At 52.9% G+C, this 14,574-nt stretch overlaps 2 protein-coding genes and 1 long non-coding RNA gene across 34 annotated transcripts in view; 2 read left to right on the top strand and 1 right to left on the bottom strand.

Annotated features, from left to right (window-relative positions):
* Positions 1 to 7,534, bottom strand: part of LOC110366337 (uncharacterized) — a 23,581-nt gene extending 16,047 nt beyond the window's left edge. For 20 of the 32 annotated variants that reach the window (XR_010468507.1, XR_010468521.1, XR_010468531.1 and 17 more), the window contains exon 1: positions 73 to 5,102. This is a non-coding gene — a long non-coding RNA (uncharacterized LOC110366337). Of the gene's footprint in view, positions 1 to 72; positions 5,103 to 7,438 lie in introns of those variants that run through there. The other 12 variants (XR_010468527.1, XR_010468535.1, XR_010468529.1 and 9 more) reach the window with 10 other exon arrangements.
* Positions 5,100 to 14,574, top strand: LPAR2 (lysophosphatidic acid receptor 2). Its single transcript, XM_021301371.2, has 3 exons — positions 5,100 to 5,650; positions 8,926 to 9,668; positions 12,942 to 14,574. The coding sequence occupies exons 1-3, from the start codon at positions 5,622 to 5,624 to the stop codon at positions 13,241 to 13,243; spliced, it is 1,074 nt and encodes a 357-aa protein (XP_021157046.2). The 5' UTR covers positions 5,100 to 5,621; the 3' UTR covers positions 13,244 to 14,574.
* The window catches only part of UBL5 (ubiquitin like 5), a 99,589-nt gene continuing 95,590 nt past the window's right edge, over positions 10,576 to 14,574 (top strand). Inside the window, exon 1 of the mRNA XM_065043904.1 lies at positions 10,576 to 10,583. The gene's annotated coding sequence lies outside the window, so the exon portion shown is untranslated. The remainder of the gene's footprint in view (positions 10,584 to 14,574) is intronic.

Here is a 14,574-nt window from a genome sequence, read left to right as displayed (position 1 = left end):
TAATTCAAGGAACCAGCAGAGTTGGAATAAGAACACTGCTAACAAAGGAGGAAAATGGGGATTAAAACACACCTGATATTTATTGAAATTACCCCCAGAAAGAGAGTCTGGGGGAAAAAAGAGACAATTCAGGCCATTTGTGAGCTGGAAATTGCTTCATTCACAGCTGCTCCTTTTGAGCTGTTAACGGTTCTTCAGCCTTCACAGCAGCATCCCTGGGGTATAAAGGGAGGACAAAGGGCTTGGTGGGGGCTTGAGGCTTTGGGGGGAACATGGGAGGTGAGTGGCCTTTAGTCCTGGCCTATTTTGGGCCTTTAGTCCTGGCCTCTTTGGGCTTCTCTGCTTTGCAGGATCCACCCTCTGAGTGCAAGATGAGTTTGGTTACCAGGCTGTGCCTCTCGAAACGTGGAACATTAAAGAGTCTTTGCTACTCCTAAAACTTACCCCTTAAAATATGAGATGCTATGGAGCTGTTGGCACCTCTTAAACCCTCGGCTGGGATCGGGGTGGGAGGTTTTGTTCCCATTACCCTCAGCTTAGGCCTTTATGCTCCGCTTAGCTAATCCAGCGCTTACCAGTATGTACCAAACACACTTTTATTCATCTTCCGAAGCTGTTTTGTTGTCTCACGCTATAGCGGGTGGTTTAGCAGCAGGAGTGGCTGAATACGTTGCTGTTTAGAGTCAAATCCAACTCTTCCTCCCCGCACCTTGACCGTCAACGCATCTGCAAAGCTGTGGGGCAGAAGATAGGTCGGTATTATTGCCTTGTTGCTTTATTTTCCTCTTGAGATGATGTAGTGAAAAGCGAGCTCCGCGTGTCCCGCCGAGAGCCCCCGCTGCTGCGGACAAACAGCTTTTGTTTGCTTCTCCCCACCCAGTGTATGTTGTGATAGTCTCGGCTTTGTGAACATAAAGAGCAGTGGTACCTATTGCCATATAGAAGGTGGGAGAGAAAGTCAACCAGGCGCATGAATCATCAATTCAACAAACGCTTTGCTTGGGGAGGTTTTGCTGAAGGAGCTGAGTTAGGAAGCGGTTCTGTCCTTAATCCAACACGCATGTCTGTCTGTCTGTCCATCCAGGCCTGCAGCTTGCGGCTGGGAGCCTCTCAGGCCGCTGGCTCCTCTTCCCTATCATTTACTTTAAAAAGAGATGCGTAGAGCTGTAATTCAAGCTTTGCTAAGACAACACGCCTTGTATATTTGGCATCCAGGGACCTGGTTTTATTGGTATCTTATGGGCTTGTTTCAAGCAAGTTGTATTTTTCAGTCTAAATCTCTTTAATAAATGAATGTTCAGACTTCCCGTGCCCTTTACAAGAATAACTTAATTAAGGGAGTATTTTTCTTCAAAGGAGAGAAGGTTTTCTTGTTTGCAATAGCAGAAAGCATCCGAAGCAATTATTCTCCCTATTATAAATGTGCTTAAAAGCTCAAGGCTTTAGGAAGCTGGAAAACATCCCCAGAAATCACGAATTAAGAGTAGAAAAGACTGTTTAATTTGTAACGGAAACCTTGAGCGTTATGGGCCCGGATCTATGACAACAGTGACAGAAAGCGCGTCGGCGGCCGATGTGCTTTGCAAGATGAAGCTGCAGTTGTGCCGCATCTGCTCGTCCCGCCGCTGGAGGCTTTTCCTGCGTTGGTTTTGTTTTTGCTTGCGAGACTTAAGCAGAAAGGCATGTTAACGGCTCTTTATGACTCCCCGGCCCCAAGCTGCAGGCGGCCGGCGCGAAACCAAAGCGGAGACGCGGGGGGAAGCGGCTTTTTCGGAGTAATCCCTATAAAAGCCAAAGCGCGAGCGGCCATGGAGGAGCTCAGAGCCGCGGCGTGTGGTTCCCAACAAGGGCAATTTCCACCCCGTTTTGGTTTGTATTGACAACAGCGGATGGGGTTGTCTTTGGGTGAGGATGAGGCCGGCGGCGCTCGGTAAACGCGGCGTCCCGACGCGGTTTGAACCTCGCCGTGGCTCCTCGTGATGCGATACGGCGCGGGGGGGCTGAGCTTTGCTTCCTTGGCTCTCTGCGTAGCGTAATCTCCTCCTTCCTGTGTGAATTAGGGGCCTCTGGACCATCCCGGCTCCAAACAAAACACCCCGGCGTCCTCCCCTCCACAACAAACGCCTTCATCTCAGAGAGCCAGCAACTGCACAGAAGGGACTTAACCCCCCAAAACCCCATTTCCAGGACAGTTACCTGGGGAAGGAGGGACGTTGTTCCACCAGGATTCGAGGAAACATCCCCGTTGTTCTTCCCCAGCTGTTTTCCCATCTTGTCCGCCAAGGCGAAGGTGACAAGACGTAACGTGAGGCTTTGTCGCCGTGGTCTCCCCGCTTCAGTCGAAGGTGTTGTCCACAAGATGGAAACGCCTCGATTCTAAGTGTCCAAACCTCAAAGGTGAAAGGGGGAGAGGAGTTTTCCATGTTCTTTGTGACTGTAAACGGTTGTGAACTTGCTGGAGGGAAAGAAGATCCCTATTGTAGACAAGGCTGCAGCAGGCATCGATTTCTCCCCCGTGTCTTTGTTGGGAAGCATTTTGTGATGCCGCGGGCTCGCAAACAACAGCTCCGCTCCACCTCGGGCTTGGCGGCGATTCAGCAGCAGTGGGTGTTTTGGAATTCCTGCATTATAACGCCGGTGTTGACGCCGGTTTCCATCCAGAGCTCCGGCTGTTCGGGGTCGGGAGAACCGCGGTGTTGTGCTCCTCGCTCTGGGGGTCTCCAGGGGCTTGGGGAGTATTAATTGGAGCGAGCGGGCTCTGCGGGGGTCTGCTGGGGGGTGATGGTGACGCGGCTCCGTCCTGAGGGTTTTGAACATTCCTGGGATTCCAGGAGAGGGGTCTCAGCGAAAGAAAATCATTCATCATCCAGAACTCGCTCCCATTAGTATCATTGTTGGAAGATAATTGAGTTTGGTCTTCTAATAAATGGTTATGTGGTTGCAAAAAGTGATGTGAGGTCTGTGTTAGTGCAGGTGCCACCCTGGATGGGTGAAGCCACGTGGGGCCAAACAGCGTGTGCCTGGAGAAATGAACTCACCGGCTCTTGATTCCTGCAGATATCCCCCCAAACCTGAAGATGAACGCGCTCCCAAACTCCGATGCAGAGAAGTAAAGCTCCTTCTGACCCTAATTCTTCTCCTGTGCTCCAGCGCGGAGAAGATTGACCCCATGGAAAAGGGGGGGCTGCTGTTTGATTGCAGCTTGGAGTCGGATCTCTTTGGTTTTCAACTTAATTGTGGCGCTAAAAGGGTAATAAAGGCTCAGGGGAAGGCGAAGGATCTGCCCTGTGTCACCTGAGTAAGGTGCTTCAAATTGGAAATGACTTCTTGTAACGTTGTTGTAACTGCAGGAAGGATTTCTGGCTCTCTGGACTTCTCGGTAACTCGGTTGTTCTTTGCTATGAGTTTGTTAAACTATATATATATATTATTATTCTGAGAAAGGACGCTGGGATACCTGTTAGCGCAACTTTTGCTTCTCCTACGAACACACCTGGAATCCCGTGTCTGGTACCACCGTGCGTGCAGCATCGTGGCCCAATGGTGCAGAATCTGTAAGCGGGTTCTCCCAGAGGTTTTATCGCCATCCTGAGCTTCCTGCTGCGATTTCGCCCTTTGCAGGGGTAGAATTTCACGAGCCTGGTGCAACGCTGAGTTTTTGCAGGACTATAATCGCCGCTCTGCTCTCCCAGCCCGTCCTGTTCGTCCTTTTCTCCTGACACGACTGCTCTGTTAATGTGTCCTTGGGTCTCCGGCCGTATCTCCTTCCCCTTTGTGCTGCTTTGTAGATGTATTTTACACCACAGCGCTGGCTCTGCCAAACTCCCCCGGTGTCTGCCTGGCAGATTAGGGCTGAGCCGGTGATAACATTGTTCCTGGGAATGGCAGGAGGACGGTGGGAGAGGAGGAAATTGGAGCCGAATGGAAATTGCTGGGGCCTTTGCGAGAGCGAGGGGCATAAATCAACCTGAATGGGTGTTGTAAACTCGGTGTTGGGGTTATTTTGTTTTCCCCTTTGTAATTTATACACTGTGGTTTGTTAGTGCTGAGTGGTGGCTGGAAGATACCTTACAAGTGCTGCTATAAGAACCTCACATGTGTGAAGGGCTCGCCAGGCTGGCAGAGCAGAAATGTGAGCTCCTTTACTAGCTATACGTAGACTCTTACCAAGTTATAGCAGGAAACTCCTCCCCGGGCTGTGCCTCAGTTTCCCCGTGTCTCACCACTTCTTGTCCCTGCTCCTTCTCCATTTCAAGGCTTTTCGCATTGCACTGGGCAAGTGATGCAGTGGACACGGGGGGGTGGATCCTTACAGACGTGGGGTCTGGATCCTTGCAGGCACAGGGGCTGGATCCTTACAGATGTGGGGGCTGGATCCTTGTGGGCGCGGGGGCTGGATCCTTACAGATGTGGGGGGCTGGATCCTTACAGATGTGGGGGGCTGGATCCTTGCAGGCGCGGGGGCTGGATCCTTGCAGATGGGGGGGGCTGGATCCTTGCGGGCGTGGGGGGCTGGATCCTTACAGATGCAGGGGCTGGATCCTTGCAGGGGCTGGATCCTTGCAGGGGCTGGATCCTTGCAGGCACGGGGGCTGGATCCTTACAGATGTGGGGGGCTGGATCCTTACAGATGCGGGGGCTGGATCCTTGCAGGGGCTGGATCCTTGCAGGCACGGGGGCTGGATCCTTACAGATGTGGGGGGCTGGATCCTTACAGATGCGGGGGCTGGATCCTTGCAGGGGCTGGATCCTTGCAGGCACGGGCGTGGATCCTTACAGATGTGGGGTCTGGATCCTTGCGGGCGCAGGGGCTGGATCCTTACAGATGTGGGGGGCTGGATCCTTATGGACACGGGGGCTGGATCCTTGCAGGTGTGGGGGGTTGCATCCTTGCTGCTGCGGGGGGCTGGATCCTTACAGATGTGGGGGCTGGATCCTTGCAGGGGCTGGATCCTTGCGAGCACGGGGGGGCTGGATCCTTACAGATGTGGGGGGCCGGATCCTTGCAGGGGCTGGATCCTTACAGATGTGGGGGCTGGATCCTTGCGGGCACGGGGGGCTGGATCCTTGCAGGGGCTGGATCCTTGCGGACACGGGGGGGCTGGATCCTTAGAGCCCCTCGAGATGCGGGTGCTGCGGTTGTGAGCCGGGCAAACAACCTTTGGGAGCCGCGGTGAGACAGCCGGATCACACCTGGTTCTCGGGAGGAAGATCCCGTGTTGGGGTGAAGCTGGTGGAGCGGCAGGAGCGAATCCCCCCCGTGGGAACGTCGGGGCCGAGCTTTGCGGGGCGATGGCGGCGGATCGGAGCTCACGCGTTCCAGTCGCAACCGGAGGAGCCGGGCAAGCGGCTCTTGGGCTCCATGGAGGCGGCGAGGACTCGGGTTACAGCTCCTGGGGCTCCTGGAAGGACCCGCCTATGGGAGGACTCAAGGAGGGCCGGGCTCATCGCAAGCTCTTGCAAACTTGCCTCCCAGGAGCGCTGCGGGATGGACTCTGGATCGCTGGGCTAAAACTTCCCTGCGAGGCGGTCGGCTCTTGTTTAACCCTTGGAAAACCGCTCTGGAGATGGGGATCCCCCGGCTGGATCGCTGCTCACGGAGGAGGGATCGATGCTGATCGATGCTCGGATGCGGTGGTTGTGTTTCCAGGTAAGAACGCTGCTCGTCGGGGTGAAACCGTGCACTGTTCAGGGCTTAAAACCAGCAGAGGTTTGAGTGTTCGGCTGCGTAAATGTGCAGGACGTGGGTAGAACAGGTGGGGTGTGAGTCCCTGCGAGCATTTAGATCCATTGTTCTGCCTCAATTGTGGTTATTAGCGGGCGAAAAGACTCAGCCGTTCGTCCCCTTCGCTTCCCCACCAGGCTGGGGGTTGTTCCCAAGTGTTGAACGCCTTCCCAGCTCTCAATTTGCTCAGCAGCGCTTTCCCCTTTTGCAAGCGGGAGGAAATGGAGAAGGGAGGGCACTTAACACCTTTCTTTTCCGTGCAAAACCCGCTGAACTCGCTGTGAACCCGGAGCGGCGATGAGCTGAGCAAGAAGGGAGACGGCGAACGCGTTTGGGGAGGAGAAAGGACGCGTTCTTCCCTCATTTTGTGTGCTGCTCCTTACCAAACCGCAAGAGCCGCACTGGGTGTTGAAGGGGGAGAGGCAGCGTGGTCGGAGCTGTTTGCTCAAGGAGAGGGGCAGCTCCATCGCTGCTGCGCGGACCCACGGGCTCGTTTTACCCATTAAACACAGGAAAAGCTTGTCAGAGCCCGCTGAGCAGCGTAAGGTTGCTCGGACACCGAACAATAGACCCGTCCAGCTCCTTTGTGCATCATGGCACCGGCCCGACTCGCTCTCCGCCGGTTGTTCCACGCTGGGTGTTTCTCTTCCCCCCGTGGAATTGGGGTTTGTGGCCTTGGCCGCCCTTGACGCTGCGCTCCAAGGGCACTTTGCTAATTGCAGGGTGGTGGCAAAGCGGCCCGGGGACCAGCGTTAACCTGTCAGTGCCTCCTGTCCCCACCCAGCTCAGGGGATCGCCCGTGTTTCGTTTCCAACCCACGCACCTTTCCCAGGGCTTTGCAGCTCCCCGACTCTTCTCCGAACTGGCTCTTCCATAGAGAAGCGTTCTGGGCGTTGTCTGTTTCTAGATGGGGTTATTCCACACCACACGGCTCCTTTGTGGGTTCACACAGCTCCAGCCCCCCCCAATAAACAGACCATTGAACCTGTAAAATGCTCGTTAAACGGTTCCCGTTTCACCAGCCAGTGTGAAACCCTAATGGAGGAAGTTTGTGGGGCCCGTCATGGCTGTGGAATCTTTAATATTCGCAGCAAAATAACATGGGGCACTGTAATTTAGTGGTAATTTTAAAGCTGGGCTTATCTGGATTTAATTTGTCTTGGTGTCAGCTTAAGAATGACTGAGAATACAACCTAGATCCATTATTCCACTGTAGTGTTTTTGATGTTTCTTAAGAATTAAAGCGTAGTGCGAGCTTTGTGCTGCGCACACAAGTCCCTGTTGTGATCTGCATCGTATCTGATTAATTTTATAACACATTCTGTTCCCCAATGAAAATGTGAATGAGATGAAATGGCATTTGAAACCTGCTGGATTGCACATGGGGGTGTTCAGGACCACGATGCCGCTTCCCCCCTTTCTTCCCTGGGCATCCACACGTGTAATATTAAAAAGGTGACATGTCTCATCAAACTTTAACAGCAATTTCCATTTTGATTTGGGATTCAAGCTTTCAAACGTATTTAGCGGAAGCTGTTTCATGTAAAAATGGCCGAGCCTTAAATTTGGTGCCTTGGGTGCCTCCCCAGTGCCCCCGGTGCAGGTCAAGACCCACCCGCCCGCACTTCACAGCCGTTTGTGGTTCTTATTCCCAGCCCTTCCATGTTTTCCCACCGATTCCCCCCTCATTCAAGCCAAAACACCCCCCATTACCTTCCAAGTCTGCACATGGTACCTCTGCAGGACCCACTCGGTCGTGTTCGGACCACGCGGCTCCTCAACAACTCCACATCGACATCCCAGGGCCTGGAAAGAGAGCAAAGATGGAGCTGTTTGGTGGTACCAGCCCACAAATCCACCCCCTGGGGGCAGGTTGATTCCTTCTCTCCCTCCTTTTCCTTTTCCTTTTCCCCACCAATGTTTGTAGAAATAATATTTCCCGGTACGAAACCCATTAGACGGTGGAGATGAAAAGTTCAGTTGTAGGTGCGATAAGGTTTCCTTGTTTGCGCAACTTAGTGACAAACCCGTGGCGATGTCGCCTCCCCCAGCACCGGCGGCTTTGCCACCAGAGCATCCTGGAAAACCCTGGAGAGCAGGGGAATGTGCAACTAATTAGGGTCCCTGAGCTGTGTTTTGAGTTTTGGGGTGATTAAAGGGAACCGTGAGTCAGGCGCTTGGTTTGTTTCCCTGCCCGAAGAGGACAGCGCTCATGCTGCGTTAAGCTTGGATTAAGTTTAAGCTTGGATTAAGTTAGGATGATGGTTGAGCTCATGAGGACGGGGAGAAGCGGTGACTTCATGCGCAGGACGCACCGGGGAAGGAAAAACAGGGTCATTTGTCAGCACCTCGGTGCCGCGAGGCGCCGAACCGGGTCTGCCCGTCCCAGCGGGGCCAAAACCCACCCGAGTTGACATTTCCACGCTCTCAGTTGGGAACGTGGACATCTGCGAGGGGTGTAACATCTTTTCCTCTCCGGGTTTCCTGCAGATTGCAGTAAGTTTGCAATCGCAGCCCTGGGGAAGGAGGGAGCTGCTCCCTGTGTTGCACGGGTGATACGATGCTGACCCACACCCTGGGTAGATGATGCAGCCCCACGGTTTTATGTGCTGAGAGTTTGTTTCTGCACAGCTCTACCTGCTCTTTGCCTCTTGGGAAGTGCCTGTTTTGGGCAGGATGGGTGGTCGGAAGCAGCTGTGTGTGACAGTGGCCTTTGAGCAATAAAACTACCCAGGAAAAGATGAACCATGTGAGTTTGATGCAGAAGCCGCAGTCCTGGGGGTGCAACAGCTCATCAGAGCGGCGTTTAGTGATTGAGTGATAAACCTCTGCTGCTGTTTTGTTTTTACTGTTGTGATGTGGGACATCTGGGATGACAAGAATAGTTTTGTCTGTCATCCCCGCGAAGCTGTGTGGGCCGGACGGGGAGAATCTCTTATCAGATCTGGCAAAGCTTATCTCCTCCCATGAACATTCAAGGATTCGCCGCATCCTCAATGTGCTTTTGAGGACACGGGGTGCGAGACATGTAGCTCTTGTCTGGAGCACAGAAGCGGTTTCCTGTTGCTTGTGCGATTGTTTGTGTGTGTTTGAAGCTCCTCCATCTGTGTCAAAGGTGTTATCGTGGTGCTCAGTGTCTCCCCAGGTCGTGTGTGTGTGTGTGTGCACAAGCAGCTAACGATGCTCCCGTCCCCCTCCAGGACAGCAGCGATGAAGCACTGTTTCTACAATGAGACCGTGGGCTTCTTCTACAACAACAGCCGCAAAGAGTTGACAACGTACTGGAGGACCAAGGACGTGCTGGTGGTGGCCCTGGGCCTGACGGTGAGCGTCATTGTGCTCCTCACCAACCTGCTGGTCATCACCGCCATCATCATCAACCGGCGCTTCCACTACCCCATCTACTACCTGCTGGGGAACCTGGCGGCCGCCGATCTCTTCGCCGGCATCGCCTACATGTTCCTCATGTTCCACACGGGGCCCCGGACCGCGGAGCTCTCCCTCAAGACCTGGTTCATCCGGCAGAGCCTGCTGGACACCAGCCTGACGGCCTCCGTGGTGAACCTGCTGGCCATCGCCGTCGAGAGGCACCAGACTGTGTTCACCATGCAGTTGCACAGCAAGATGTCCAACCAGCGCGTGATGATCCTCATCTTCTGCATCTGGGTCACGGCTCTGCTGCTGGGGCTCATCCCCTCCTACGGCTGGCACTGCCTCTGCGCCCTGGACAAGTGCTCCAGCATGGCCCCGCTCTACAGCAGGAGCTACCTGACCTTCTGGGCCATCTCCAACCTCGTCATCTTCCTCATCATGGTGGTTGTGTACACGCACATCTTCATCTACGTCAAGAGGAAGATGACGCGCATGTCCAAGCACACCAGCTTCCACCCCCGCTACAAGGAGACCATGATCAGCCTTGTCAAGACGGTCACTATCATCCTAAGTAAGTCCTTGTGCCGTAGTTGGTCCAAACGATGCTTTGGTCCCATCACCAACCCCACACAAACCAAAACAGGGGATCCTACATAAGTTCTCTAGCTGTAGTCAATCCAAACGATGCTTTGATCCCACCACCAACCCCATACAAACCAAGATGGGAGATCCTACGTAAGTCCTTGTGCCGTAGTTGATCCAAACGATGCTTTGATCCCATCACCAACCCAAGACGGGGGATCCTACATAAGTTCTCTTGCTGTAGTCGATCCAAATGATGCTTCGATCCCATCACCAACCCAAGACAGGGAATGCTACATAAGTTCTCTCGCTGTAGTCGATCCAAATGATGCTTTGATCCCATCGCCAACCCCACACAACACAAGACAGGGGATCCTGCGTAAGTGCTTGTACCGTAGTCGATCCAAACAATCCTTTGATCCCATCACCAATCCCACACAACCCAAGATGGGATCCTGTGTAAGTCCTTGTGCCGTAGTTGATCCAAACGATGCTTTGATCCCATCACCAACCCAAGACAGGGGATCCTACATAAGTCCTTGTGCTGTAGTTGATCCAAATGATGCTTTGATCCCCCATCCTGGGTTGTGTGGGGCTGGGGAGGTGAATCTCAATATTAACACCGGCCCAGGTTGCCTGGAGAGGTGGTGGATGCCCCATCCCTGGAGAAGCAGCAGCACTTGGTGCATCCTTTATTAAAGGATGGAGAGGGGCTTGGGGCAGATATAAGAAGGTGACAGAGAAATAGAGGGGGTTGTGTCCAAATTCCTTCCTGTTTGCCGGAACAAAGCACTGAACCATCAGATTTACTTATTTTTGAGCCAGGTCTTGGTTTGCTGGGGTAAATATACCTGGAAACTCTGTTTGACCTGCTCTCATTGAGCACAGGAACCCCGCAGAGCTCTAACTGTGTCCGTCTGTCTGTCCGCATTCAGCTCGGTCACCGAGGCGGCTCAGGCGCTGCCTCTCCAGTATATTGAGCTTTATTCGGGTACGTCCTTTCAGCAGCCGTGATTCATTTAATCCGCTTTTTCACGACGCTTTAAGGGTCTAACGAAGTGAATCAAACCTTCCGCAACCCGTCTCGACTCCGCTCCGACCGCCACAACCCCCTTGCTTGCAAATCCTTCCTGATAAGCGCAGAATTTGCTCCGTCAGGGAAACCTCGGAGCCGCAAACAAAGGCGCCGGTGAACTCCCTGCTCGGGGGCGCACGCCGGCTCCTGTCGCAACTTGTGAGCGGCGAAACTGGAGTTTTCTGCCTGTTCCTGCCTTTGCTGGGGTGTCTCCTTCCCCCGGCAATCTCTCCATCTCGTGTGTGCGGTTGAGTTTGTGTTACCGCTTTGGAGCCCATCAGATGCAACTCAGGAGGAGTTCTTTACTTCATGTATTTTTGCACAATCCACAGTAGAGAAAAAGGCTTTATTGCGCTTTTCCTCCCTGAATAACATCGGGGGGTCACCCGGTGGTGTCAGCAAGACTCACGAGTCCTATGGGGCTTCATGATATCGAATGGGGCTGCCGGGCAGCAATTCACATTTGGTGCATCACCTTGTTTTGGGGGATCCTTTCCCGTGTCTTGTAACCCAAGAGTGTTTCTCTCCCTCCACGGGACGGTGTCAGAAGTGGCACCAGTTCCATCCAGGTCCCTTCAACAGGGGGAATCGCTCAATTTGGGGAAAATCCCTTTTGGTTTGGAGTCGGTTTGGAGGCCGTGGAGGGTTTTCTCCCTCCCTGCTGTAATTCCTTCCCCACCCTCGCTCCCCTGCAAACTTGGACTGTGCGCAGAGGAATGTTTGCGCCTGATGCATCAGAGGGTGTAGCCGCTCGAGGAAGCCGAGGGTGCGGTAGGAACCGTCGGCGCGAGCCAAGGCCGATAATCCTGTGGGTCCTGGGCGTTGGGAACGGGTCTATAACCAGACCTGGAACCCGGTAATGAGTCCAAGGTACACCTGGAAACCAGTAGCGAGTTTTCCCACAGACCAGTTGAGCGTGACGGTGATGAAACCGTTAGTGGCCACGCTGGGTAGATGGAGTTCAGGCTTCATTCTGAACACCTTGCGTTAAGGAGTGAGGAAATCAGCTGGATTTGGAGGCAAAGCCCCAAAACTTTGCAGGTACCTCATTTTTCCCCCCTTCTCATCTTTAATATTCCTCTGGTTTTAATTTGTGCTGCTGGGAGCCGGTCTTAAAATAATGTGGCTTTCCTTGTGGATGCTAAAACCTGCCTTAAAGAGTCGCATCGCTACACACGGAGGTCCCTTCCCTGCAGGCTTCCTCGAGATAGAACTATTGGACCTTCCTGCAAGTCAACCAGGGGTTAATTCCATGCATTTGCTAAATTAAAGGGGTTAAGTGCAGGGAAAGCTGCGCTGACCTGGGCGTGAAATTGGCTTTATATCAAGAAGTCATGGCCTGGGCTCTGCGGGGAACACTCCCAGGAACCCCGAACATCCCTCGACGTGTTCCTTTGTGTCACAGCATTTCGCTCAGCAACAGCTTTAAATTGAGCCGGCGGGCTGTGCCGCGGCTCCTCTGGCCGTCGTTCTCCCCCGCCAGCTGGTTTTCGGTAAAGGGTGGCGTCGTTTTTGGTGTCGCTTTCTCCCGCCCTTTCCCAGAAGGCGAAGCTCCTGCAACCCGAGCTGCAGCGATGGGCGAGCGCTGCCTTTACGTCAGCCTGAAAATCACAGCCATAAAAAAGGGCTTTAAAGCCGCGGGCGCCTCCTCCGTCATGCAAAGCAGCAATTATCCTTTTGCCCAAGAGCTTTGCAGGTGGTGGCAAGAACATAATACAAACCCGACTGTGTTGGTGCTGGAGTCTGTTTGGCTCCGTCCCGGTGTTGTTCTAAACTCCGGTTGTTAACTCAGACTGTTTTATTCAAGATGCATCACGCTGACTCTTCTTTCCTGGACCGTTCCCCTATTTGGAGGGAGTTGCACATAAATAGGAAATAAATCACTTTATCTGTAAATGCAATGGAGGGGCGGGGAGGGAAAAGTACTACTTGGAAGTTTTCTGAATGAATAGAGTGGGGGGTAAGGATTCAGTGTCTCAATTCTTAGTATTTGCTTGTTGAATCCTTGATCTTCCTCCAAAGCAAAAATACAGAGTGGAACTATTTCCCCCTTGCCTCCCTCCCTGTTTAAGTTTTGAGGTAAACCAATTGTATTGAGCATCTTTATGGTGGCGTGGCCAGGAACCTGGTTTTGGGGTATTTTTGGGTTCTTTTTTAACGTTCTAATGGGGTTTCTTCTCTCCGCAGGTGCTTTTGTCATCTGCTGGACCCCAGGCCAAGTCGTGCTCCTCCTGGACGGCCTGGGCTGCAAGAGCTGCAACGTCCTGGCCGTGGAGAAATACGTCCTGTTGCTGGCGGAGATCAACTCGCTCATCAACGCCATCGTCTACTCGTACAGGGACAGCGAGATGCGCAGCACCTTCCGGAGGATCCTCTGCTTCGTGTGCTACAGGAATTCCAAATACACCCCCACGGTGGTGAAGCTGAACACCGCGGACCGCAGGACACTTTCGCAGAACGGCCACTTCACTGTGGATTCCTCCATTTAGCTCTCGGTGGAGCGGAAGAGCGACGTGGTCCTGAAGCACAGGCTCGAGCAGAAGTATTTCCAGCGATACTTGTCAGCGGGAAAGGACAAGAGAGGACAAGAGAGGCTTCGCTCAGCCCCAAAACTCCAAAGCTGAGGCAGAGAACGGAAAAGGAAGGAAAAGCCAGGCCTAAAGCTTTTAAGGACGGGGTGTTGTTTAGGACGAACACACTGAGTAGTATTCATATTAAAGACAGCTGTTTCTAACGCCGAGTTGATTTAATTTAGCAGCGTCTAGTACGTGGGGCGCGACAGGAATCTCGTGTGGTCTCTCAACCAGCAAAGCGGTTTCTCGGTACTTCAGTATTAATATCGGTGGAAATGGTTGTTCGGTGGGAGCGTGTTCCAAAGAGCTTTATGTTGCTTCCTAAGCAGAGCTGCTCAGTGTTTGCTCAGAGTCCGACATGAGTCGCGTTCCACCACCTTCAGTGCTCACGTTCTTCTTGCGGCCTCTTCCGAGAGGAACCTGTTGGTTGAGCAGCAGATTCCGGCCTTCCCAAGTGTCTCTTGTTGAATTTCCAAGCGTTCTTAGCTTTTGGAGCACCTAAGTCTTTCCTAAAATGGTGCTGGAACTACCTGCGGGTGTTTGTGTTCTAAGCGGTACCGCGCGGTGTTCAAGTTCATTGCCCATTTGTACACGTGGAGCGAGTCGTGTTCCTGTTAAACCATCCTTCTACTCACCCCAACCCCTTTGGGATGGGCTCAGGTTGGATTCCAAGGCAACCGGAGGTTTTGAAGTGAAGGTTGTACCTTAATACTCCACTGTCCAAACATCTTTCTCTCAGCAAAGCGCCGTGAGGAATCAGCAATATTAATATCGGTGCACGTAGGATCTATTTCGAGTCCATTTGATGAGCGATGAACACTCTTGGTTGTGCGGGCAGAGGATGAATTTGCAGCTGAGAAACCATAAATACTTCACCTTCACGGTGTTAAACTTCTAATGGTGTGAATGTGTCCGTGTCAGCCCAAAATCCAAAGTTAGGAACTCTGTGATGACTAAGTTGTGAGAGCAGGCCGAGCTTAGCAGGTTTTAAGTGTTGTCTAAATTAATAACTCCAGGATATTTTACAATAAACCAACCCTGTTCTGTCGGACGATCCTGACACCACCTTGCTGGCTTGGCAGAGGAGACAATCAACCAGACACTTCGTTACTCAGGTGTGTGTCTTGCAGAACGCGGTCAGGTTAAGCCGAGTCTCCCGGCTTGACTAAACCAGCCTTGGAATGCAGCTCCCACCTCGGTGTCCCAGAGACTTTTGGAATAAATGTGTTGTGCTGCGTTTTAGGAAA

The sequence above is a fragment of the Columba livia genome, chromosome 30 (assembly GCF_036013475.1).
Source record: "Columba livia isolate bColLiv1 breed racing homer chromosome 30, bColLiv1.pat.W.v2, whole genome shotgun sequence".
Lineage (NCBI taxonomy): Eukaryota > Metazoa > Chordata > Aves > Columbiformes > Columbidae > Columba > Columba livia.
The sequence above is the reverse complement of the archived record's forward strand: the minus strand, read 5'-3'. Positions and strand labels throughout refer to the sequence as shown.

What these genes read in the sequence shown, in the direction of transcription:
- LPAR2 (XM_021301371.2), top strand. Translation starts at nt 5,622, where the DNA reads ATGCTCGGATGCGGTGGTTGTGTTTCCAG. An exon ending in TGCGGTGGTTGTGTTTCCAG is followed by an intron (nt 5,651 to 8,925) that starts GTAAGAACGCTG and finishes GTCCCCCTCCAG; the next exon opens with GACAGCAGCGATGAAGCACT. An exon ending in GACGGTCACTATCATCCTAA is followed by an intron (nt 9,669 to 12,941) that starts GTAAGTCCTTGT and finishes TTCTCTCCGCAG; the next exon opens with GTGCTTTTGTCATCTGCTGG.